General features: G+C 45.5%; 2 protein-coding genes across 2 annotated transcripts; one reads left to right on the forward strand and one right to left on the reverse strand.

Moving 5' to 3' along the window:
- Window positions 1–2,471: 2,471 nt before the first annotated feature.
- Window positions 2,472–3,059, forward strand: LOC136543630 (uncharacterized). The gene has a single exon (XM_066536016.1). The coding sequence runs from the start codon at window positions 2,472–2,474 to the stop codon at window positions 3,057–3,059; it is 588 nt and encodes a 195-aa protein (XP_066392113.1).
- A 14,209-nt stretch (window positions 3,060–17,268) lies between these two features.
- LOC136543631 (probable non-specific lipid-transfer protein 1) lies at window positions 17,269–17,862 on the reverse strand. Its single transcript, XM_066536017.1, has 2 exons — window positions 17,493–17,862; window positions 17,269–17,366 (listed from the first exon to the last, which is right to left on the reverse strand). The coding sequence occupies exons 1-2, from the start codon at window positions 17,860–17,862 to the stop codon at window positions 17,269–17,271; spliced, it is 468 nt and encodes a 155-aa protein (XP_066392114.1).
- Between the last annotated feature and the right edge of the window lie 8,120 nt (window positions 17,863–25,982).

The raw sequence follows: 25,982 nt of genomic DNA on the forward strand, positions 1-25,982 counted from the left end.
CGTAGATAAGAAAATGACCAATCACTGGTAGCCACCTTTCACATACACCATATCTAGTAGACTCGTAGATAAGAAAATGACTTGCTGCTACTAAATCACAGATGCAACAGAATGGTCCATGCCAACATACCAAGCTAGCTTGCAAAAATACAAGATACTGCAACTTCTGCACATTGGCCGGTATCTCATTGGCAATGTCACGGTCGATGATGGGGAAGAATGGTGGCCAGTTCTCCTCCATCGGCACGCTAACTGCACCAAGCAAAATTGGAGGAAATGCCAATGATCACACATCAGTATTCAGTCTAAACAAAGTGACAACTCAAACACCACTGACAGTCTGAATAGGTATCAAAATAGGTCCTGGGATCTGTTGGTGCTAATGCTACGGTGGCATCTAGAAAAAATAAATTATAAAACTAAAATAAGTGTAAAGATCTTTCGGCAAAGAAACTAAAGATTAGAAAGATAAACACTTTTGGAGATTGCAATTGACCTCATAATTGCATCAATCATCAGTTGATCAACACTTTTCGAGTATAAAAGCATGTTTGCACATGGATCAGTCACAAAAATATCAGAATCCAGCGCTCTGTGGTACTCTTCTTACATCCTTGTCCTCTAGTGAAACTAATCCAAGACTTAGCCTTGCATCAACAATTTCTAATGCTCTCTTATTGGGCATTGCCTTTCTGGATGGAGGTAGAGCAACCATGACATTGTTCTCTTGATTTCGCTTTGCCTGGCCTAGCCACCAGAATGCAACTTTACTTGTGTCCACTTGCTACGTCTAAAACAAACGTGCCCATTACAGTTAAGTGCAAAAGGGAAATAACCCAAACCATACAGGTTGAATTCAGTCCTCTCACCTCCATGGCGAGGACGAGCTTGACAAAATTTATCAGCATCGCCCAATTTTTCATCATCCAATAACTTTGCAATCACAAAACCTAAATAAATTGATACACCAACATATGGTATTTTGTAACAAGGCCAATGTTATGCAAATCTAATTTAAGAAGACTAACGTTGGCAGTAGAGGAGTCCTCCATTGGCAGTAACACCGGTGATCTGGACATCTCCCTTAGCGCCCTCTCCTGATCAAGCCAAACACGATTGAAAAGGGGGGGGGGGGGGGGGGGGGGAATTATGGGTAATGAGGTAGCAATGGAAGCTAAGATGGTTGGGATTCAGAACTACAGGATTGAATCCAAACATTGAGTTCCTTCAGCACAGCAGGGACTCCCCCAAATCCAAGCCATGCATATTGATTCTGTAAGCTGTCCCCGAGCTAAAACAGGATATGCACATCACGGTTCGATAGAAAAAGAACGCGACATCGCATTCCAAGAAGGAAACCACTGTCAGTATGCTGCTTAATCAGAGGGAGACAGACAAAGCAAAGATTAGACGCTCCAGAGCCGGGCGACCGTGTACGTGGTGGGGCTAGGCATGGGCGGCAAGCCGAAGGTGGAGCCGGAGAGGCTCACCCCACGTGGCATCATGGACATGTGCGCCGCCGTGTCTGCCTCGGGTGACCTGCTCGCCCTCGCGTCGTACGACGACTGGCCCTGGGCGTTCGACTTCCAGGCGCTCGAGACGGAGGTGGCCGTGTTCCGCGCGGCTGACCTATCCCGCAGCGCCGTCGTGGCCACGAGCGTAGGCGCAGATGCGGCGGCTGCAGCCATGGAGGCGTCGTGGACATGTGCCTGCTGTGTCCGCCTCGGGCGACCTCCTCGCCGTCGTGTCGTACGAAGACTAGCTCTGGGCGTTCGACTTTCGTGCGCTCGAGACAGAGGTGGCCATGTTCCGTGTCGTGGAGCTCGTCGGGGCTAGGGTTGCAGGGGGAAGGAGGGAGGAGCAGAGGAGGGGGAGGCCGGCGGCGAGGTGGAGCTCGTCGGGCTAGGGTTGGAGGCGGCGGGGTCGGGTGCTTGTGCGACTGAGAACTGGAGATGGGGATGGAATGAGAATTGGAGATGGAGACAGGATGGGAGCCGTTCCGAGCGTCCAAAACACGACCGGCTGGAAAGAAGTCATTACCATGAAGTATTCAAAATAAGGTAGCTTTAGTTAGAGGAGAATAGCTGACAGCAAGTCGCGACAGTGCCACATGAACCATTTGTAAATGGCCATTAAACCATTTGACAAACAACTCACATATGTAGATGACTTTATATGTGTGTAACACTGTAACATGAGTAGTGCAAGTAGCGCATGCCAAATCTGAAGGAGAAAGTTCAAGGTTGTTTAACGTCGTTTCGGCTAATTAATGGTATATACGTGTACGTACGTTGCGCGAATTAACTCACTTGTACCGTTCCAAATTAAGTAATTAACCATCACTTGCATGATCTGACTGATGCACAAACAGAGTCTCACATGATATATATTATATAAATAAATAAACTAGTAGTATAAGAACCAAGGTGTGGTTGCACACACCAGAGAGGAGAGAGCTAAGAATTCCCACCATGGCGGCCTCTCTACAAGCTCTCGCCTGCGCCACGCTCCTACTCGTCGTCCCGCACGCGTGCATGGCGGCCTCCAATAAAACGACGCTGCAGGATAGTTGCGAGAGCTACGCCGGCGGCGACCGGAGCAGCTTCGACTACGACTACTGCGTCTGGACACTGCAGCGCGCGGACAAGGAGGGCGCCGCCACCGCCGACGCGCTGGGCCTGGCCACAATCGCGGCGAGGTTCGCCAGGGCGACGGCCAGCGCCACGCGGGCCAAGATCGCCGCGCTGCTGCGCAACGAGACGCTCCCACGCACGCGGCGCGACTCCCTGGCGGCCTGCGCCAGCGAGTACGCCGCCGCAGTGCGCCGGCTCGGGCACGCCGTGTCGGCCGCGCGGTCGTCTGGCGGGAAGAACCTACAGCGCGCGCAGACGCTGCTCGCGGAGGCCACGGGCGCCCCCGCACGCTGTCAGGCCGCGTTCGCGGCTGCACGACAGGACTCGCCGCTGGCTGACGGGGACTTCGGGCTTGACGACCAGATCGAGTTGGCGATCGCCATCTTGCCGTTGCCGCGGCCGTCGCCGCCGGCAGGTAGGATGTGATGTGAACTATGGACGTATACGCGCTGTTGATCGCGCTGGTTTTTGGTATGGATTTGAGCAATAAAATCTTGACAGCTAGCATGCGTGTGATGTTGTTAATTGTTCTAACTCTGCTTCGTAACGTGCCTATAGAGAGAGCAAATAGAACACTGGAAGAAACGGCAGCACCGGTGCCCGACGTCCGTACGCCTGCGTCCGTTCGGACGACCGTGGCCGGCTCCGCCCTGTCCGCTCAGATTCGTGAGCCGCCTGCGTCAGCTCCGTTTCCCCGCACTCGCATCCGAACCGTCCGCTTTAGATCGCTACCCACGCCGCTCGGATGACTCGCCCCCACCTCTTCCACAACAGCACTGCGCGCCCTGTGCCTCCTCAACACACTGCCAGCGGCGGTCTGCGCCTCCTTCACACGTCGATGGCCGCGGCTTGGCCCTGCCCGCCCTCATGGACACTAACGTCGGTGGTCTGCACTTGCAACATGAAACACTCGAACGCAACATATATTTGAAATAGATAAAATATTTGGGATATACTCTTGCAACATGTGTGTGAAACATATGCAACATCCAGATAAAACAATTGCAACATAAAAAAACACTTACTGCAACATAAGACTGAAACATTTGGAATATACTGTTGCAACATATGTGTGAAAACAAATGCAACATCTAGATAAAAACGATTGCAATATACGTCTGAAAACAGATGAAACATTTTGAATAAACGCTTACAACATGCTTCTGAAACACTTGCAATATATGCATCATGTGCAACATCCCTCAATCTACTTTTACAACATCCATAAGAAACAACTGCAACATACCTTTGAAATACCTGAAACATACATTTGCAACATAGGGGAGGGGAAGCCTGGGCTGCTCGATTCCAGCTGTCGGGGTCGGAGCCGGCGGCGAGCGTCGACGCTCGAGCACCACCGCTACTAGCGCCACCAGTACCGGGCTTGGCTCAACTACGATGGTGGGGGATGGGGGGGGGGGTGGCGCGAGGAGCTAGCGCCATGGCCGTCAGGGTGGGGGAGCTCGGTCGCTGGGGTGAGAGAGGGCGCCACCGGGGGTGGGGAGGGCGCCGCTTTGGGGTGGATGAGAGCCACCCACTTCCGTGCAACACAGCCGCGGCACTTCCATGTATCTCACCATGGACGAGCTCATTACTAGAGATGACACTCCCACCACGAAGGAGTTCGCGAATGAGGAAGAGTGAGGGACCCCATCGAAGGATCCATGTTGTGCCACGCCGTCTCAAAACGTTGTCATCTTGAAGGGCTACTATGCCATGGGAGCACAAGAGACACTAGTAGAGAACAGACCTTTGATCCTCGGCCAAAATGGGCTCTAGTCCCGGAATTTTTTGCCCCCGGGACTAGAAATACCTTTAGTCCCGGTTGGTGGCTCCAACCGGGACTAAAGGTTCCTGCCCAACGGCTACTGCGCCAGACAGAGGTGGCAGGGACCTTTAGTCCCGGTTGGAGCCACCAACCGGGACTAAAGGTATACTTTTACTCCCGGTTGGTGGCTCCAACCGGGAGTAAAGGTCTACTCCCGGGCCGTGGCTGCGCCCGGGGTTGGAAAGTTACCTTTAGTCCCGATTGGATCTATCAACCGGGACTAAATGTTCTCCCTTTATAAATCAGCCGTCTCCTCCTTCCTCCCCGAGCCCGAGCTCAGCACATTTTGAAGCTCACTGCAGTAGTGTTCTTGCTTCCTCCCTCCCTCCATTGTTCCTCCATCCATTCTTCGATTCCTCCGTCGATTCTTCAGTTGTAAAGGTTACCAATCTCATACTCTCATTTTTTACCATTTTCTTATACCATTTTATTCACTATATATATTTATGGTTCTTTATTGTGGTTTTTTTTCATTTGTAAGCAATTTGAGCTCAAAATCACTTTAAGCTTGCATATTTACATGAAAGAAGGTTAAAGTATATATAAATATAAAGTTAGAAAATAGTTAGAAAATTATAGCAAATCCTTACTAGTTGAACTTGCGGACCGTGTTCAGGTCGGCGAGGATGTTCTCTGCCGAGCGGTAACGGACGTCAAGGAGGAGCTTTGATTCTACGAGGGAGAGCGATAACGGTCGTGGAAGACCGTGTTCCCTTCCTCGTAGAATCGGAGCTCTTCCTTGACCAAGTACGGTGCCGTCCGGTGGAGAAATCCTCGCCGAGCTGATCACGTAAGCAAGGTCAACTAGTACGGATGGTTATTTATTCACATGTCCCGATATCGTCGTAGTAGTCTGTCAATCACCGTACCTAAACGTAGTATATATAAATAAAAACTTAGAAAATAGTTAGAAAATTATAGAAAATCCGTACTAGTTGAACTTGCGGACCGTGTTCAGCTCGGCAAGCATGTTCTCTGTCGAGCGGTAACGGACATCAAGGAGGAGCTTTGATTCTACGAGGGAGAGCGACAACGGTCGTGGGAGACCGTGTTCCCTTCCTCATAGAATCGGAGCTCTTCCTTGACCAAGTACGGTGCTGTCCGGTGGAGAAATGCTCGCCGAGATGATCACGTAAGCAAGGTCAACTAGTACGGATGGTTATTTATTCACACGTCCCGATATCGTCGTAGTAGTCTGTTATGTGTGTACATTCCCATTCTTCTGTTAATTTGCGGAAATATCATATGAATTACTTACCTGCCGCAGTAAAAGACGAGAACACAATGACCATTAAAAATATCATTGTTTAGAGATCTAGATAATTTTATAGTTTGTTAATTTTATTTGTTTATAAAAGAAGAAATTTATAGTGTATTAAAAAATGAGTATAGAGAGTAGATGGCAACTGCTTCCGGGTCCTCGGCCTCTCATGGGTTTCCAAAGCGACTTAGGCCGGGCCTTCCTCTCATTCCATGCGGCAAGTGTCGTGATGAGATGAAGATTGTGATGGAGTACCGAGTGAAGAAGGAGGGTCCCAACAAGGATCGTATCTTCTACAAGTGTCCGGATCGCAATGTGAGTTATTTTATCGTATTTAATGATTATGGTTAGTTTATACCTATTTTCATGATGGTTGTGATTAAAGTTCTAGTTTTTTGTTTTAATTTCAGTGGGATGGCAGTGGACGATGTTCAGGCTTCTACTGGGAGGAAGAGTATGTTGAACTCGTGCAAAAATATCTTGCACAACAGGCAGATACGGCGGCTAATGAGGCAGTGATCCAGTCGAAGAAGCCCAAAGATGTTGCACAATCGGGGGATCTGTCTGTTTTAGTTGAGATTGGTCGCGAAATCCTTGTGCTCCTGAAATGTATTTTAGCTTTAGTTCTTTTAGTGGTAGTTGGGATTGTCTACATTGTAGCGATGCTTTCATAAATTTGTATCTTTTGTGGTGGCACGCATGTTGTATAAATAATTAATTATGATCTAGGTTTTAATATGATATTTATGTCATGTAATGCAGATGAGCCGTCATTGGATGTATAATGCTGATCGCCGCTCACAAGAGTTCATTGACGGCGTGCATTCTTTATTACGTGCGGCCGAGACAAACAAACGCGACGGTTTCATGTGCTGCCCATGTGCCATATGTAAGAATACGGTGGAATATCCTTGCTCAAGGACTCTTCATTCACACTTGTTCAAGTCGGGTTTCATGCCAAACTATATTTGTTGGACAAAGCACGGAGAAACCGGTGTTGTAATGGAAGAAGATGAAGAAGAACAATGGGACGACAATGATATTATTCCTGATGGTGCGTGCTTCAATGATACTGCAATGGGAGAAGCTGAAGAAGAGGTAGCCGCAGAAGATGAGCCGGCTGATGATCTTTGTCAGGTCATTCGTGATGCACAAAGAGAATGTGAAAGTGAAAAGGAGAAGATCAAGTTCGAGCGGATGCTAGAAGATCACAAGAAATTGTTGTACCCAACTTGTGATGCAGGGCAGAAAAAGTTGGGAACCACACTAGAATTGCTGCAATGGAAGGCAAAGAATGGTGTATCTGACAAGGGATTTGGAGAGTTACTAAAAATCCAAAAGAAGATGCTTCCGAAGTACAATGAATTGCCCGCCACTACCTACGAAGCAAAACAAGTTGTCTGTCCTATGGGGCTAGAAATAGAGAAGATACATGCATGTCCTAATGACTGCATCCTATACCGTGGCAAAGAGTACGAGAAATTGGATGCATGCCCGGTATGCCATGCATCGCGGTATAAGATCAGGCGAGATGACCCTGGTGATGTTGAGGGCGAACGTCCACGTAAGAAAATCCCTGCCAAGGTTATGTGGTATGCTCCTATAATACCACGCTTGAAACGTCTGTTCAGAAACAAAGAACATGCAAAATTGTTACGATGGCACAAAGAAGACCGTAAGGTAGACAATATGTTGAGACACCCTGCTGATGGGTCCCAGTGGAGAGCAATCGATAGAGAATTCCCGGAGTTTGCAAATGACGCAAGAAACTTAAGGTTTGCTTTAAGTACAGATGGTATCAATCCTTTTGGAGAGCAGAACAGTAGTCATAGCACTTGGCCTGTTACTCTAAGTATCTACAACATTCCTCCTTGGTTATGCATGAAGCGGAAGTTCATTATGATGCCTGTGCTCATCCAAGGCCCGAAGCAACCTGGCAATGACATCGATGTGTACCTGAGACCACTTATTGATGAACTTCTCATTTTGTGGAATAAAGAAGGTGTACGTGTGTGGGATGAGTACAAACAGGAACACTTTGATCTGCGAGCATTGTTGTTCGTAACAATCAATGATTGGCCTGCTCTAAGTAATCTTTCAGGACAGTCAAACAAGGGATATAATGCATGCACACACTGCTTCGGTGATATTAGAGGTGTATTCTTGAAAAAAATGTCGAAAGGTCGTGTACCTTGACCATCGTCGATTTCTTCCTGCAAATCACCCCGTAAGAAAGAAAGGTAAGCATTTTAAAGGGAAAGCAGACCACCTGACCAAGCCTCGCAACCGAACCGGTGAGGATGTACTCGATATGGTCAATGATGTGAAAGTCGTCTTTGGAAAAGGACATGGAAGCCAACCTATTCCGAAAGACGCTAACGGTCACGCACCCATGTGGAAGAAAAAGTCCATATTTTGGGACCTACCCTATTGGCAAGTCCTGGAGGTCCGTAGCTCGATCGACGTGATGCACCTGACGAAGAATCTTTGTGTGAACCTGCTAGGCTTTATGGGTGTGTATGGAAAGCCTAAGGACACATTTGAAGCACGACAGGACCTGCGTTGTTTGAGAGAAAGAGACAACCTGCATCCAGAGAAGACAGATGATGGACGCCATTACTTACGTCCTGCTAGCTACACTCTAAGCAAAGAGGAGAAGGAAATCATGTTTGAATGCTTAAACAACATCAAGGTACCATCTGGATTCTCCTCGAATATAAAGGGTATTATAAATGTGACAGAGAAGAAATTCTGTAACTTAAAGTCCCATGACTGTCACGTTCTCATGACGCAATTACTTCCAGTTGCATTAAGAGGAATTCTACCTCCAAATGTACGTCTAGCCACCGTAAAGCTATGTGCATTCCTCAATGCAATTTCTCAGAAGGCAATTGATCCAACTGATCTAGCTAAACTACAGAATGATGTGGTTCAATGTCTCGTCAGCTTTGAGTTAGTGTTCCCTCCTTCCTTCTTTGATATTATGACACACCTCCTAGTTCACCTAGTCAAGGAGATTTTCACTCTCGGTCCTGTGTTCCTACACAACATGTTCCCCTTAGAGAGATTCATGGGAGTCCTAAAGAAATATGTTCACAACCGTGCTCGCCCAGAAGGAAGCATCGCCAAGGGCTATGGAACAGAAGAGGTCATTGAGTTCTGTGTTGACTTTATTCCCGACCTTGACTCGATTGGTGTTCCTGAATCGAGACATGAGGGGAGACTAAGCGGAAAGGGGACACTAGGGAGGAAAACATATATTGGTACGGATGATGATTATTTCAATAAAGCGCACTACACAGTTCTACAGAACTCCTCTTTGGTAGATCCGTATATTGAGACACACAAGGATCTCTTACGATCCGAGTTTCCAGGCAAGACTGAAGCTTGGATTACGCATAAGCACATGGAAACTTTCGGCGGTTGGTTGCGAAAAAAATGTCAAGGTGATGAGAGCATCCATGAGCAACTGTATTTATTGGCTATGCAACCATCATGGCATATCGTTACATACAAAGGGTACGAGATAAATGGGAACATATTCTACACAGTAGCCCAAGATAAAAGGAGTACCAACCAAAACAGTGGTGTCCGCATAGATGCCACAGACCCGAATGGGAATAAGCAGACATATTATGGACGCATAGATGAAATATGGGAACTAGAATATGCACCTACTTTGAAGATCCCATTGTTCAAGTGCCAATGGGTCAAGGTGACCGGAGGCGGAGTAACAGTAGACAACGAGTATGGAATGACAACAGTAGACCTTAGTAATATTGGGTACAAAGACGAACCATTCGTCCTTGCCAAGGATGTGAATCAGGTGTTCTATGTCAATGATATGTCTACCAAACCAAAAAGAGGGAAAAACGATAATGACTCAACCAAAGAGCCAAAGCGCCACATAGTTCTTTCAGGGAAAAGAGTCATCGTGGGAATTGAGGACAAGTCGGACATGTCAGAAGAATATGAAAAGGATGACCGAATTCCGCCCTTCAAAGTGAACAAAGACCCTAGCATCTTGGTAAATGATGAGGACACTCCATGGTTACGAAGCGATCATAACCAAGGGACATACGTAAAGAAGAAGTTCACTGCTGTGCCCACTTGATGATATAGTGATTTAATATAGTGTGTGTTTGAGATATTATGTAATAATTGTGAATTCAGATGTTTATTATGTCATATTTCAAATTAAATCAATGTTTGATTTGGTGGGATTTCTCTCTCAAAAAGGTAAATTAGGATACTGAGTGATGAAATATTAAAATATTAACGTTAAAATGATGTGAAAACAAATTTCCTGTCCAAAACCAATAATTTTAATAATTTTAATTAAACACTACATTTTTGCATTAACGAAATAATAAATATTAGTTACATTATGTTTTATAATTCTAACAAAAAATAAAAAAAGTTAGGTTATCGATTTTTCCTATGTGCAATAAACAAAAATAAAATTCATATTTTTAACAAAATAATTTTATGCCTTTTATTTAATTTACTATGTATTTAATAAAAACTATTGCATTTCTATTGTATTTAACAAGACTATTGCTTAAAACAGGCGGGAAACGAAACTGCAGGCCACCTTTACTCCCGGGTGGGAAGCCCACCCGGGAGTAAAGGTGGGCTGCAGTTTCGTGGCCCGCCAAAAAAAGCCTTTACTCCCGGTGCGTGTTACCAACCGGGAGTAAAGGTATACCTTTACTCCCGGTTGGTAACACGCACCGGGAGTAAAGGAACCTTTACTCCCGGTTGGTAATACGCACCGGGAGTAAAGGGTTTTTACTCCCGGTTGGTGGCTGGCACCGGGAGTAATTCTCCTCTGCTATATAACCTCCAGCGCCTGGCAGATCGATCTGCTCGTCTTCTTCCTCGTCGAACACCGCCGCCCGGCCTCTTCTTCGACCTCGCGCCGCGTCCGTTCGCCTTCCGTGACACCGGCGCCGCCGTCTTCTTCCTCGTGCGGCCTCCACCGCGCGCGCCCGTGCCCCTCCTCCGCGCTTGCCCGTGGCCCTCCACCGGGCCCTCCTCCGCGCCCGAGGCCCTCCACCGCGCGTTGCCCCACCGCGCCGGCCCGAGGCCCTCCAGTACGTACACTGCCGAGCTTCGAGGTGATATATTCGTCGATCTCTTTGTACATTCGTCCGAGCCCTCCACTGCCGAGTTATAGATCACGTCGAAAACTACAACTTTGGTGTAAGCCATGTCAACGGTCGAGGTCGATTGAAAATTCCAAATTTTGAATCACAAAATCTATAGAAACTAAAAATGAATATTTGGAACTCTAAATGATTTTAAATAAAAATATATCTTAAGGCAAGTTTTGAATATTTGGAACTCTAAATGACAAGTATAATTAAGGATCACCAATGAAATTACTTTAGAAATTAATTAGATCGATGTAAATCCATGGCTTGTATAATAAACACGCTATATATTATTTGGAAACAACGCTACGAACCATCCGCTAATGATCCAGCCCATCAACCGCCATATATTCATCACTATATGATATGCCATTATTTCAAGATGCAGTTTCAATAGAAGAATTTTTTCTATCTTCATAGATCAATGTTTGTTAACGAAATTTTATCCAAATATATTCATGTAGGGTCTTTTTTTTGAAGGATTTGTTGTAGGATATATAATGGTCAAATAGGAACTCAATTTTGATACTCAGTTTATAAACTAAGCGTTTTTTAGTTTATCAAAAATATCACATGTTTCTTCATTTGTGAACTTTGAATATACAGATATAATATATTAATGTTGCTAAAGTAATATGAGCATTACATATTTTTTTCCGGGAAGACTATCTTCAAACTTTATATCATAGCATCAGAGATCGCCTGTAGAAGAAGAAAATAAATTCTTATCATTTCGGAAATAGTAATGGTTATATGAGCAATAAGACACGTATACTTACATTTCATAATGGCTTATACTTATATTATTAACATAGAATTTTCTCATATGATGAATGACTACATGGTTGATCACATGGTACATAGGATCACAACATCACGCACCGACACCGCCCCGGCCCGCCTCACGTCGTCGTCGTCGTCAGCACGCCGGCCCGCCTCACGTCATCGTCGTCAGCACACCGGCCACCGCGCCGACACGTATATATACGTCATTTGTATTCATATGCATTTCGTCCATGCGTTTCTATGTATACGGCGGAGCACCGCCGCCCTCGTTCACCCATGTGTACAGACATATATACGGCGGAGTGGAGCACCGCCACTCTTGTCACACCGCCCTTTCTCGTGCCCTAATTCGCCCTAGTACCGACGTAGTTCGTCCTAGTGTGGCGAATTGCGTCCGTGATCGAGGGGCAAGATTTAATAATGCATATTGTTTGTAGATTTTACGCATGTAATAAGCAAAGATTTGACGTACTATATATTGGTTTTGTTTTTTGAAGCTAGATGGCCGACCCGAGAAATATGGATGAGGAGGAGTTGATGATGAATTTGATCAACACTGGCACTCAAGTTGCCGGCGATGATGGTGCTAAAAATAACGTGCAAGAGGATGTAGATGACGGGAGTCAGTACTTAGCTCTTGAACAAAATGAGCAACAACATATTGGCCAAGTATATATTTTTTATTATTAGCTATATATATATATTATCATATGTCTTATGTGTGCTCATGACATTAAAAATAATGTTTATGTTTTGTAGCCCTCTGGATCGACATCAACAACTACAACGAAGAGTAAAAATGTTCGAGGTCCCAAAAAGCCATTGGAGGGTCGCTTCATCATCTCGGAGTTCAATGTGGATACAGGAGAACCGGGGGGGCCGAATAAAATGAAATTTGTGCACCACTGTGGTTACCTTGTACGGGACCGGCTCCCGATTAGTACCCGTGAATGGAAGAAGAAGACCAATGCTCCTCATATCAGTTTTGTCTCCGATCGTGACAAGGCGTTAATTTGGAATGATGTCTTGGTACATTTCACGCTCCAAACAGATGATTATGATGATATAATAGATGGTGATGAATTGAAGGAGCGAGTTAGGGATTGGGCAATGAAGAAGATGGCCACCCGGTTTCAGACTTGGAAGAAACACCTATACACGACGTATGTCAAGAAGAACATAGCACCAGATTTTACTGTCCCAGGCCCGATCTCAAAGCAGAGGCCCTATTGGGATGAGTTTGTACAGTACAAGACTTCAGAAGAGGGTGTGAGTCGGGTGATAAAGAACCAACGTAATGCCCAACAGAAGACATACCACCATACCTTGGGATCAGGTGGCTACCCGACTGCCATTAAGAAGTGGAACAAAATGGAAGCAGACCTTCTTGCCAAGGGTATCAGACCAGAATCACTCGAGTGGGGAGAACGTGCAAAGAATTGGTTTTTCGCTCATGGGGGAACACTAGACCAGGAGACAGGGAAGTGCGTTTATGGCGCAAGACTGCAAGAAGCAGCAGAAAGATTGTTTTATGCTCAGAGAGCTGCTGCTAGTGGTGAGTTCAGGCCCAACAGAGAGAAGGATGAGCTGACATACGCCATCGGGACTATTGAACATGGTGGCCGAACTAGAGGCAAAGGAAGTGTCTCGTGGGAGCATGGATTCCCTCAGGACAGACCTTCCTACAGAAGTCGCCAGAGAAAGAAGGAAGAAGAGGCACACCGGCTCCAGAGGTTGGAGGAAGCGGTGCGTGAAGCACAGGAGCGGGAAAAAAACCTTGAAGCGAGAATGCAGGAGGAAATCAAAAGGCAAGTGCAAATAGCAGTGAGTGCAAGCAAGCAGGCATCAGAGCCAGGAATCAACATTAGCCAATCTGTTCAGTTGAAAAGCAGCTGCGCTTCCACGGAGATACCAAATCAAGGGGACACAGGACTGCGCTTCCCTGTGGATGACGTCACTGAACCTTGTACAACGTGTGAGCTACACATTCCGAAGGAGAATTCCACAATCAAGGTGGCTATCGGTCTTGTTAATCCTATCGACCGAACCAAGACACCAAGGATTCATGGGAATATAATCCAAGAAGGATATGCCACCATCTCGGTAGATAAAGCTGAAAAAGGTTTTAGTGATTTGCCTCTTGACATTCCTGGAGGTGATGGCGAGAAGACTCTAGGAGAAGCGGAGAAGACATTCATTCTATGGCGCAAGCGCTACATCATCATTCCAGGGATGTCGGCTCCACCTCCTTCTGAACTACCTCACCATAGGTACGTGCGGATGAAAACACTACATCATTAATTTGTATTGGCTTAAATAATTAACAATCTGCTCATAATAATATGTCATTCCTTTTTTTGTAGCAGATCCTCCCCCAACCTAAATCCAATTGTTCAATCGCCAGATCATCATAGTGCTCTGTACGATGACATTGTGTTGGAAGACGAGGCTGCATCCACACCCTCTCCAAGGAGGTCTCCAACGCCACAGCCGCCACCTCCAAGGAGGTCTCCAACGCCGCTGCCAACACCTCCAAGGAGGTCTCCAACGCCTCCCCCGCCCCCGCCTACCAAGAAGCCTAGCAAGAGGCCAGCCCCTCAAACGAAGAATCAGTCCCCGCCTGCAAAGAAAGCCACCGTGAAACCAAGGGCTATTCCCAAAATAATATCTGAAGAGAAGGAAGAAGGAACTGATGCATATAAAAAAGACATGTCTAGATTCTATGACAAACTTAAAATGAATCAAGAAGCAAGGAGAAACCCAGAGAAACCGTACTTCTTCGTAGCTCCGGATATTTTAAGAAAAAAGGTGACTTCTTACCAGCATCAACAGCGGGAATCTCGTAAGCCGTCCAAATCAACGTTATCAGACTATGACCGCACTCTCACCAAGTCAATTGAGGCGGCACAGAAAAAGAAGCGGGCAGGGAAAGGAGTTGCCCAACTCGGACAACAAGCGCACCAATCAATCCCCCCGCTAGTTGTTGGTAATGAATATGGTTCGAATTTAGGATTAATGCATCAGGCAAACATACCTCCGGATGTCGATTTGGATCACCTTGGTGAATTTCTTGATGAGACTGGTCTCGACCTTTACCAGATGTTTGGTGATGGAAAAATTGAGAGTGCGGCGGAGGTTGATATTTGGAAGAAAAAATTTGTACTAGGCCAGAGTCTATACAACCCTCAAGCCTTATCTGATCTGGGGACGCAAATGTACCTGCTAAACAAGTGGTACATGCAGGCGTCTACCAGTGGAGACTTCTGCGTTGGTGTTAGAATTAGAGACGAACATTGGTTCCGTGGCGATGATGTTATGTATGTTGACTTTGCAGAATTTCATCAACTATGCCACCTTACCTCTCTGGACAAAGTTATCATTAGCTGCTATTGCCTGTAAGTAATAATTCTTTCGATCTATTATTAAACTCATCATATGTGTGCATATGCATATAAATTATCCTAACAAGTACTATATATATGCAGATTTACAATGACAGAGCTCAGAAAGGAAGGCTGCAATGAAATTGGTTTTGTTGATCCCCATATAGTATTCAAAGACCCAATTACTCCAATGACTAATTGGAAGTCTGAGTCAGAGAGTAACATCATGAACTTCTTAGTGAACCAACGCCACAAGAAGGATATACTCTTTCCCTATAACTTCAAGTGAGTGTTAATCATGTCGATCATAGCCTTAATGGCTCATATGTTGATTCTAGTTAATTAATGAGTGTTATGCGTTATATCCTATAAACACATGCAGCAATCACTGGATATTGATGGACATCGATCTGGTGAAAAGTCACTTGATAATCTATGACTCGATGAGAAAACCACAACAAGACTACCAAGATATGATAGATATTATCCAGAGGTAATTTCGGGATCTCTAGCAACTATATATACACACAAACATGATGATTAACTATATCTGATGACGTGGCAAATTTTTTATTGGGCAGTGTTTGGAAAACCTTTATTGAGAAGCAACACATGGAAAAATGCAAAGCGCCACTGAATGTAATCCCATTGAAAGTAAGTCCCCTGAATCGCATCATCTTTATTAATTAAACATATAGCTTTCACCGGATCACCAGATTGGATGACAAATCTTTTTCTCGTAAAGTGGTGTCTGAGGCAGGAACAGGGGAACAACTACTGTGGTTACTATGTTTGCAAGTTTATCAAGGTGCTCTCCCAAAGAACTCCTACAGAGAGACTCAAAGTACGTTAAAAATACACTATATATTCATTTAATTATTATTATTGATTGTGTTACTATGTCTTTATATATATATATATGTACATATATTAATTTATTTTCCTTTAATTCAAACCTGTAGACTCGATGGTTGGAGGAAAAGGTCATACGGCAAGACCAAATCAAAGCAATTCAAGAGTCTATAGCCGGATTTTTTAATGAGCAGGTCATCGATTCCAAGGGCGAGTTCTACTTCGACCCAACACTGCCATTGAAGCCAAGCTAGAGGATGAGAAGAAACTTGTTATGTCACAACAACTATAATGCAATCTTTTGTAATATATGCACATGAAATAATATAATGTAAAATACACATATGCATGCATGCATGTAAATATATATATGATGCATGCATATATATATATATATATATATATTTCTATGCTTGAATTGTGTGATTTAATACGTTCATTGTGCTTGAACCGAAACATACTATATGCGCATATAAATGTATAATTAGCAGCGTACAATACGACTTCGAAAACCTATTTTGAAAAGAAAACAAAAAAATGAAAAGAAAAGAAAAAAGAAAAAAACCTTTAGTCCCGGTTCGTATTACCAACCGGGACTAAAGGTGCCGGCCATCGTGGCATGTCAGGAGGCACCTTTAGTCCCGGTTGGTGTTACCCACCGGGACTAAAGGTCCTCCTTTAGTCCCGGTTCCTGACCCGGGACTAAAGGACCCCCCCTTTAGTCCCGGATGCTTGCTCCCGGGTGGGGAACCGGGACTAGAGGGGGTTCCCCACCGGGAGTAAAGCTCGGTTCTCTACCAGTGAGAGAGAGAGGAGGGGAGGGGAGAGGTCAACGAGTGTCTATTTTGGTGAATACCAGTGGGAACTAGAAAGAGGCTGATGTGTGGTGAAAAGTATGGATAAGAATGGTGGATAGGGAGGAGAGAGACCGATATTGAGAAAGTGTCAGGCATACGTCTCATATTTTTAATGGCGTCCGGACGCTCATACAGTAGAAGAAAACAAAGGAACAGATAATATTCATATACATTGTTCTGGCATATCAGATCGAGATTATTGTAAGTTTTTAACCGATGAACATCACAGTTTGCCTAGCTAGACACATAAAATCTACAAGATAATAAGCGCAACTCATAGTACTTGATTGATTGAGTTAGTAAATCAACATGAATCAAGACAAATAGATGTATTTTCCGACGATGGGAAGGCCTACTAAATTTGTAGAACAGCAACGGCTCCATAGACGACGGTCGCGACAAGACCTAGAAACAATGAGGTCCAAGCTGACGAGCCCGCATACATTGCTGCTGGAAAAGTTGCATGTTCGAATGAGAAACCAGCATCATCACACCAAAAACTTACGTCATCATCACAGATCAATCTGTTGCTCACCTGACGACGACGATGGCGGCGGCACCGCGGCAGTAGTAAACGTAAACTCAGGCGTCAGCGGCGGGAGCGGCTTGCCTGCGAGAAAGAAGAAACAAGAACACGATCACAATTTTGACATGCCCATATCATACATATATATGACAACAAAAGTCCATTGCTGTTACTCACGATCGATGGAGTTATGTATATTACTGATCGAACCTGAGCAGTTGCGGGTGATGGACATGAGGACGGAGGCGTCGCCGAGGCACTTGGCGGTGACGTTGACCACGGCGCGGGTGTTGTCGTACTCGGGGCCGATGAGCCTGGCGGCGTTGCCGCGCACGACGTGCATGAGGCAGCACGGCTGCTCCGCCACCGTGCGCTTCACCTGGATGCAGCACGGCGTCGGGATCTCGTCCGACCGGTGCTCAATGAAGTCCAGGCACGACAGCAGCCGCTGCAGCGACGGCGCGCACGTCGCCTCGTCAGGCGCCGCCGCCGCCGCGGGTGGGGCGAACGCTGCGGCGGCGAGGAAGGAGAGGAGGACACAGGCGATGATGATGGCCGGCTTGGACCGCGGCGGCGCCATGCCGTGCGCAGTACGTGGCCGCATCAAAAGATTTGGTTCTCGTTATATGCATGTATACGTAATGGTCAGTTGACATATATATAGCCGTGTAATCTGATAGGGTGCTGACACGGGTGAGCGTACGTATTGGGTCTAGTCTCTTTCTCGAAGGTGCCTTGTTCTGTGGTTTGACACGTCGCAATCTCAAACGCTAAACTCCAATCCAAAATACAAAATACAGGGCTGTCGTTGAAAGGCCCAATTCCAGTTCCACGAGCGAACGTTCGCTGCTTTTGAGTCTAGCGATCGATTCTGTAAGGGACCGTGACGTCTAAGAGGGTGGTGAATTAGGTAATTTAAAACTCTAACTCTAAATTATGACTTTTTTTCTAACATTAGCAAAACATATGCAAAAGTTAAATTATCTAAATATGCAGCTATGGTTTTGCTAGTTTGTTGCTATCTCTACTGCAAAAAAGAGTTATGCGAACAATGTAAATGTGGAAGCTAAAGAGTAAGGCAGAGATATGCAAACTCCCGTCGATGACTTTGGTATTTTTACCGAGGTATCGAGAAGCGCGCAAGCTTCTCCCTAGTCCTCGTTGGAGCCCCTCGCAAGGAATCCCTCGCAAAGGCCAAGCTCTCGGTCGTGTAACTCCGTGAATAGCCCCGGGCCTTCTCCACGCGCAAGTGGGTCTACAGTGTTCATTCTGGCAAGCCTCTCTCAGACCCCTCCCACCGTCTTCACTATCAAGCTTCCGACCGAAACGCCACGGGCCTTGTTCCCTTCGGTACACGGTGGCGGCCATACCATAAATATGGTTGGTGTGATCTCGTAAGACTATGAGCCCCTCTGATGTACAACAATGGTGCACGTAAGCACCGAGTGATAAGAGGTTTGCAAACCTCACTAAACACTAGGCCTAAACCTAGAGCAAGCGCATAAGCGATGGTCTAATCAAACTAAGCACTTTACAAAGCACCTACGCTAATCACCTAATGAATCACTAAGCACTATGCAAGTGGAGATCACTAAAATTAAATGGCCGGTTGGGGGGGTCTATTTATAAGCCCCATTGAGAAAGTAGCCGTTGAGGGCGAAACCTAGTTTTCTGCTACTGACTGGACGCGTCCGGCCGTCCCGATCGTTGGAGTGCGCATGCGTTGATCGGACTCTGGCCGAGTCCGGTCACACTCGATCGGACGCTGCACTCTGTTCGTCCGGTCGTCTAGTGCCGCTGTGTCCGGTCACGCTGAGAATATTGCCGTGATGATGAACAGTGAAGTTAGTGCGTCCGGTCACTGCCTCGCTCAGCGTTCGATCGCTGCTGCTGACGCCTGCTGTTATCGAGCAACTGATTCGACCCGTCCGGTCGCCCCGAGGGCCACGTCCGGGCACTTTTGTGGTGCTCGTTTCTTTGCGATCTTGCATCCGGCTTGGTTCCTATCTTCGTGCTTAGACTTTGCTTGATAACTTGGATCCTCTCTTGTGCTTCTAGGGTCTTGCTTAGGGTGTTGATTGTCGGATCATCATGTCACCTTCGTCCAAGTCACGTCTTGCACTATATTGAACTACAAAATAATTACTTACAAATTCATTAGTCCAATTTGGTTGTGTTGGTCATCAAACACCAAAATCTAAAGTAAATGAGCCTAGGGTCCATTTTTCTTACAATCTCCCCCTTTTTGGTGATTGATGACAACACGACTAAAGCAAGTAAATAATAAAAGATTTGAAATTTATAAACTATCTACTTGCTATGATGCAATGCAAAGGGCAAAAGTTATATGATGCTAAGAGATACCACATATAAACATCTTTGGAAACTTATCTTGCCCTTGCAAATATCCCCATATGGCATTATGGATTTAAGCCTCTCTCTAATTCCATAATCCACTATCCTTCCTTTCTCGGACCATTACCACTTGTAAATTATTATCATTACCACTTATACATTATTATGATCGGGCTTGCTTTTGGTCCTACAAATTCTCCTCTTTTGGAATCAAACACCGAAAAGAAAGATATTAGTAGCACAAGGGAGGGTCAAACTTTGTGATCCTTTATATGTGGAGTGGAATAGTTCACAAAATTTGACTCTCACATTACATTGACTAAGCTCCCCCTAAATATATGCATACATATGATGGAGAATGTAGTTTATGCATAATTGACAAATTAATTCTCAAGGGAGTTTAATCTATATAATGTTTATAGAGAAAGCATATAAATACCAAAGTAAAATCAATATGATGATATCGGTTTAGAAATACCACATGTGGAAACCAATTTGATTTATACCACTTGCAATAGGTGGTGGATATTTGAAGTATGATGCTTAACTCCGGGGACTCCATTTTCCTTGCAATGAGACTACTACACACATGATAAGCTGGAAAAGGTGTTAGTCTCAAAGCATCCAACTTGTAGAGTAACCTCCCCCTAAATTTGTACACACAAGTATATAATATTTGTAGGAGACATGCGCATTGATTTTAGAATAAAAAATACCACTTGAACGATGACATCACATGAATGTGAGAATCATTTTCAAAAGTGATGTTCGGGAGAAATTATCTACAATTTGGACTTTGGCACATATTAGATAAACAATTATAAAACAAGCTATGTGCCGTGCTCCTAAATAATTTAAACCATGTAGGTTTGCTCCAAGAGTAAAAGTGATACCAAGCAAGCCTACCATAAGACATACCTAGTGTATGCAAGACAAAAGATTAAACTTGCAAATGCAAACCTAGGCATAAAAAGGAACTAGATGCTAATTGAAGTTGCAAGGAATTAAATCTAGTTATCATAACATGGGAAGGGGAATTTAGGGTCCATAGTATTCACTAACCCACTTGGCAATTACCTTGTCCATAATGATGCACCCCATGAAATACACCCATACTTTGCCAAGTCTCCAAATTCCCTAAAGTCCATCGGTCTTCTCACTTCCCTTTCAGAATCCAAACCTTCTTGGTGCTCTTCATGTTGGAATGATCTCCTTTGGCACCCAAATGCGTTTGGCCCCATTGTTGGCTTGCTTGTTCACCTTGATGGCCACCACCTTGTCATTTTTCTTCTTCTTCAGGGAGATAAGGTGTGGAGGCCTTTTGTCCACCTTGTTGGTGTAGGTGTTGGAGAGCTTGCTTTGTTTGCTTTTTGCTTTTCTCTTTCTTCTTATCTCCTTCCCCCATTCTTCACCTTGCACTCATAGGACTTGTGGCCTTCCTTGTGGCATACATAGCAAACCACGGTTTATCCTTCATCAAGCTTCCTTCACTCCCTTGACGATGTTATCTTGATGAAGTTAGGCTTGCTCCATTTTGCCTATTACTTGAGTCAAGTCCTTGGTAAGGCGAGCCACTTCTTGCTTGAGTTGCTCATTCTCCATTGTAACCTCTTGTGTCCATATATCTACAACAACTTTCTCAACACAAACTTGGTTGCACAAGGGTGAGTCTAAACATAAATCATTGCAAGAAGTAAATGCATCCTTTTTAGGCATGTCAAAGATAGAACTTTTTTTAGGTGCCTTGGTGGGGGTAGTACCGACAACTTCAAGATTAGCAACTTTATTAGTTAGCTCATCACAATGTTTGCACATAGTTTCCATTTTAGCAACCAAACTTTTTAATCATCTTGTGAGCTAGCTAACTTTTTCTTTAATTTTTTATTTTTCTTTACAAGTTGCTCATCATTGATTGTGCAATTATTTGTGTTTGCACTAGTCTCAAGTTGCTCAATTTTAGTAGATAGCTCCATATTAAGATTGGCAAAGTTTCATATTGTTCAAGCAAAGTAGCATAAGCTTGTTGTGAGCTATCTAGTTTTTCTTTTAATTTTTCAAGCTTCTTTTGTTGACTAGTGCAAACTTTAGTAAAGTTAAGATTTTCTTACACAATTTCATCATAAGAAGGTAGCTTGTCATCACTATCACTATTATTGTCACTATCACTAGGGATAGGCTTTTTGTAACCTTGTGCCATAAGGCACACACATGAGGTGCTCGATGATGAGTGCTTGTGCCCTTGCCTCTTGTGACGGTCTTCTTATTCACTTGAAGAATCATCCCATGACCTTATTGATGTGAGGGCTTTGTCCTTGCACGCCTTCTTCTTTGTCTTGGATGTGGGCTTGTTTGGATAAACTTCCACAAAGTGCCCCAACTCACCGCATCCATAGCATCCTTTCTTTCTTTGCTTATTTCTTTGATTGGTGAAGATGAAATCTTGAATTTGGATGGGTACACCCTTGACATTGAGCCTTTGGATCATCTTCTCCACCTTGTTGATAAGTTTGATTGATTCTTCATCAAGATCAGAGGTGGAGGAGGAAGATTGATCATCATCACTTGAATCATCATCATCATCTTCTTCATCTTCACTTGAGGAGCTTGAGCTTGAGCTTGTCTGAACTTGCTTTCCCTTCATCTTTTTTTTCTCACTACATGCGAGAGCTTTGCCTTTGCTTGATGAAGAGGCTTCTTCTTAACTCATCTTGCGTGACATTTCAAATGCCACTATCTTGCCAATGACTATGGCTAGGGTCATGGTGCTTAAGTCCTCCATGTTGTGGAGGATGGTGATGATGCTTGTATATTTCTTTTATGGTAGCACAGAGATGATCTTCCTCACGATGTCTGCATCACCTAGCTTTGTTAGTCCTATAGAATTGAGCTCATTGATAATTAGATTCAAATGAGAATACATATCACGAATAAGCTCATCATCATTCATTTTAAAAGAATCATAACTTTGTTGAGCTAGGCAATGTTTTTGCTCACGGACATTACTTGTGTCATCATGGAGCTCTTGGAGTTTTAACCAAATTTCATGTGCTGTATTTAAAGTGAACACTTGGTTAAACACATCCATGTTAAAAGATTCAAACAAGCAATTTTTAGCTCTAGCATTGAAATGAATTTCTTTTTCTTCACTCTTTGTGGGTTTATCGGGATTCTTAATGGGTTTCATCCTGTCAAGACTGACTCTCCAAACACCCAAATCTACCGTCTCAAGGTGACAAACTATTCTAGCTTTATAGTAGGGGAAGTTAGTACCATCAAAGTCTAGAGGCCTAGAGGTATCCATCCCAACCACTCTAAATAGCATCGGCTCAATGGTGGTGAAGCTAAAGGTCCAAATTAAGCCAACCAGCTTTGATACCACTTGTAAGGGACTGTGACGCCTAAGAGGAGGGGGGGGGGGGGGTAAATTAGGCAACTTAAAAATCTAACTCTAAACTATAGCCTCTTTTTCTAACCTTAGCAAAACCTATGCAAAAGCTAAACTATCTAAATATGCAACTACGGTTTTGCTAGTTTGTTGCTATCTCTACCACAAAAAAGAGTTATGCAAACAATGTAAATGCGAAAGCTAAAGAGTAAGGTAGAGATATGCAAACTCCCATCGATGACTCCGTTATTTTTACTGAGGTATCAAGAAGCGCGCAAACTTCTCCCTAGTCCTCGTTGGAGCCCCTCACAAGGAATCCCTCGCAAGGGCCAAGCTCCCGGCTGGGTAACTCTGTGGATAGCCCCGGGCCTTCCCCATGTGCAAGTGGGTCTCCGGTGTGCCTTTCAGCAAGCCTCTTCCAGACCACTCCCTGCTGGCTTCACTATCAAGCTTCCGGCCAAAATGTCGCGGGCCTTGTCCCATTCGGTACATAGTGGCAGCCACACCACAAACACGGGTGGTGTGATCTAGGAAGACTACAAGCCTCTCTAATGTACAACAATGGTGCGCGCAAGCACCGAGTGATAAGAGGTATGCAAACCTCACTAAACACTAGGCCTAAACCTAGAGCAAGCGCATAAGCGGTGGTCTAATCAACCTAAGCACTTGCAAAGCACCTACGCTAATCACCTAATGAATCACTAAGCACTATGCAAGTGGAGATCACTAAAATGGTGTATCGACATCCTTGGTATGTTTCCTCAGCTCCACTATAATCAAATGGACGGTTGGGGGTCTATTTATAAACCCCATTGAGAAAGTAGCCATTGGGGGTGAAACCCATCTTTCTGCTACTGACCGGATGCTGCTATCGTCCCGACCAGACGCGTCCGGTCGTCTCGACCATTGGAGCGCACCTGCATTGATCGGATTCTGGCCGAGTTCAGTCGCACTTGATCAAACACGTCTGGTCACGCTGGCACCGCTCTAGAACCTCTCTGAATTCGATCGGACGCTGCACTCTGTGCGTCTGGTCATCTAGTGCCGCTGCATCTGATCACTGTGGGGGTATTAACCCCTATACCCTTATGGCTAGGCTTGGACCGGCCCAGACCAGGGGGTCTGGCCCACTAGAAGACGACGCGTGGCCCAGCCAATCTACTCGAAGTCTCGCACAAGGAATCAAGGCAGACTTGGAGATCAAGCAAGATCCTGGTCGGTTAGAATAGGAATCCTTATCCGGCCACCTATGGCAATTGTAACTGGTTAGGATTAGTTTCCAGATCTGTAACCCTGCCCCCCAGACTATATAAGGCAGGCTGGGGACCCCTCTAAAAAACATCTCTCATTGACATACAATAATACAATCAGACGCAGGACGTAGGTATTACGCCTTCACGGCGGCTGAACCTGGATAAAACCTCGTGTCTATCTTGCGTCCCCATCTTGTTTGTAGCTTGCGCATCTATCTGCCGATAATCTACTACCTTGGGCATACCCCTAGGTAGACTGCCGACCATATTTCATCGACAGTGGTGCGCCAGGTAGGGGTTGTGCGTACTGCTCTCCAAACGAACAAGATGGTCATCATCCCCGGTTCCATGGCTACGCCGAACGACCTCACGTTCACCATCGGCCAGATCACCTGGACCACTGGCTCCGATGACTTCATCGCCATGACCATGGAGGAGGCGCATATTCAATCTGCATCAACCACTGCTTCACCTGCATCGGCTACAGCTCTGACCACGGTGGATCTAGCTCTGGCCACACCAGCATCGTCTTTAGCCATGCCGACAATCCGTCGTTCGCTTCCTCACTACAAAGGGAGGCAGATCGACAACACTGACCTGCTCGACTCCATCGATCGGGTTGGCACCAAACTTGCTGAAACCCTAGCTCTAGTAAGTTTGATTCAAAGTCAACCTAATGAGCAGGTAACCACTACCCACAATAGATATACCCGACCAGCTTGGGCCAGTCGTCCTGCACGACTCGGTACGGATCTTGTGGTCACATCTACTCCTAAAGGGCGCTCCATTCATCGCCAACCAACCCCCGCGACGGGTCTCCGGCTCTCCGAGTGCGAAGCCTCGATGGAGAACTACCAGGCTCAGCCCTATGGCCTACGCAACTTCATCAACATGGTCCGAATTGAGGAGTATCAAGAAGGATCGGTCCACACAGTTCAAGAGGGCGGCTCAAGCTCCCCGTCCAGCATCGCATCTAATGGCTCCGTCCACACCGAGCTCCAGCATCATGACAATGAAGGCGTTGAATACGATCTGGATATCCCAGACCATGCCCTAGGTTTCCCACGATTCCCATCCTTCCCACCAAGGCGAGGAGACTTGATCAATGTCGTCAGTTTTGATGAACCACCGGCAGTTGGCGAAACAGAACAAGAAAGGCTAGCACGCGAAGCACGCAATATTGACCGGTTTATTCGCCGACAAGCCGAAGCCAAGGTAGAAGAGGAGGCACAACGCATAAGGGTCCAGCCATGCGACCTTAACAATGCCTTTGACAGGGTGGGGGACAAGCAGGTCTTCTGGACTCCAAGCACCAACATAGCTGTTGCTATGGCGACAATGCAACGACTACCCAATACCCTAGAAATCGAGGCAGTTCGTGATGATATACAAGCTTACCTAACGGCTGCTATGGCCTAGACCGTAGAGATTGTAAATCAAGCCCGGGCTCCATCCATCTCAGTTGAATCAAGCCACAGCTGCCAGTACTCAAGTCACTCACAGCCACCCAACCAACATGGCTTGCACAACAATGACCCATCAGACAACCGTCAAGGCAGAAACGGTGGTCATGATGGTGGTCAGGACGACAATCGCCGTGACTACCGGGACAACAGCCGCCGAGACAACTGCGACAATCATCGTGATAACCGCGGTCACAGGGTTAACCAGGGTGGCAATCGGGATCGCCATGATGGCAATAACGAT

Source organism: Miscanthus floridulus, chromosome 3 (assembly GCF_019320115.1).
Source record: "Miscanthus floridulus cultivar M001 chromosome 3, ASM1932011v1, whole genome shotgun sequence".
Lineage (NCBI taxonomy): Eukaryota > Viridiplantae > Streptophyta > Magnoliopsida > Poales > Poaceae > Miscanthus > Miscanthus floridulus.

Bases quoted from the DNA above. Each gene is read 5' to 3' on its own strand.
- LOC136543630 (XM_066536016.1), top strand. From the start codon at position 2,472: ATGGCGGCCTCTCTACAAGCTCTCGCCTGCGCCACGCTCCTACTCGTC.
- LOC136543631 (XM_066536017.1), bottom strand. From the start codon at position 17,862: ATGGCGCCGCCGCGGTCCAAGCCGGCCATCATCATCGCCTGTGTCCTC. The intron at 17,367-17,492 runs GTTCGATCAGTA...TCTTTCTCGCAG, and splicing joins CATCACCCGCAACTGCTCAG to GCAAGCCGCTCCCGCCGCTG.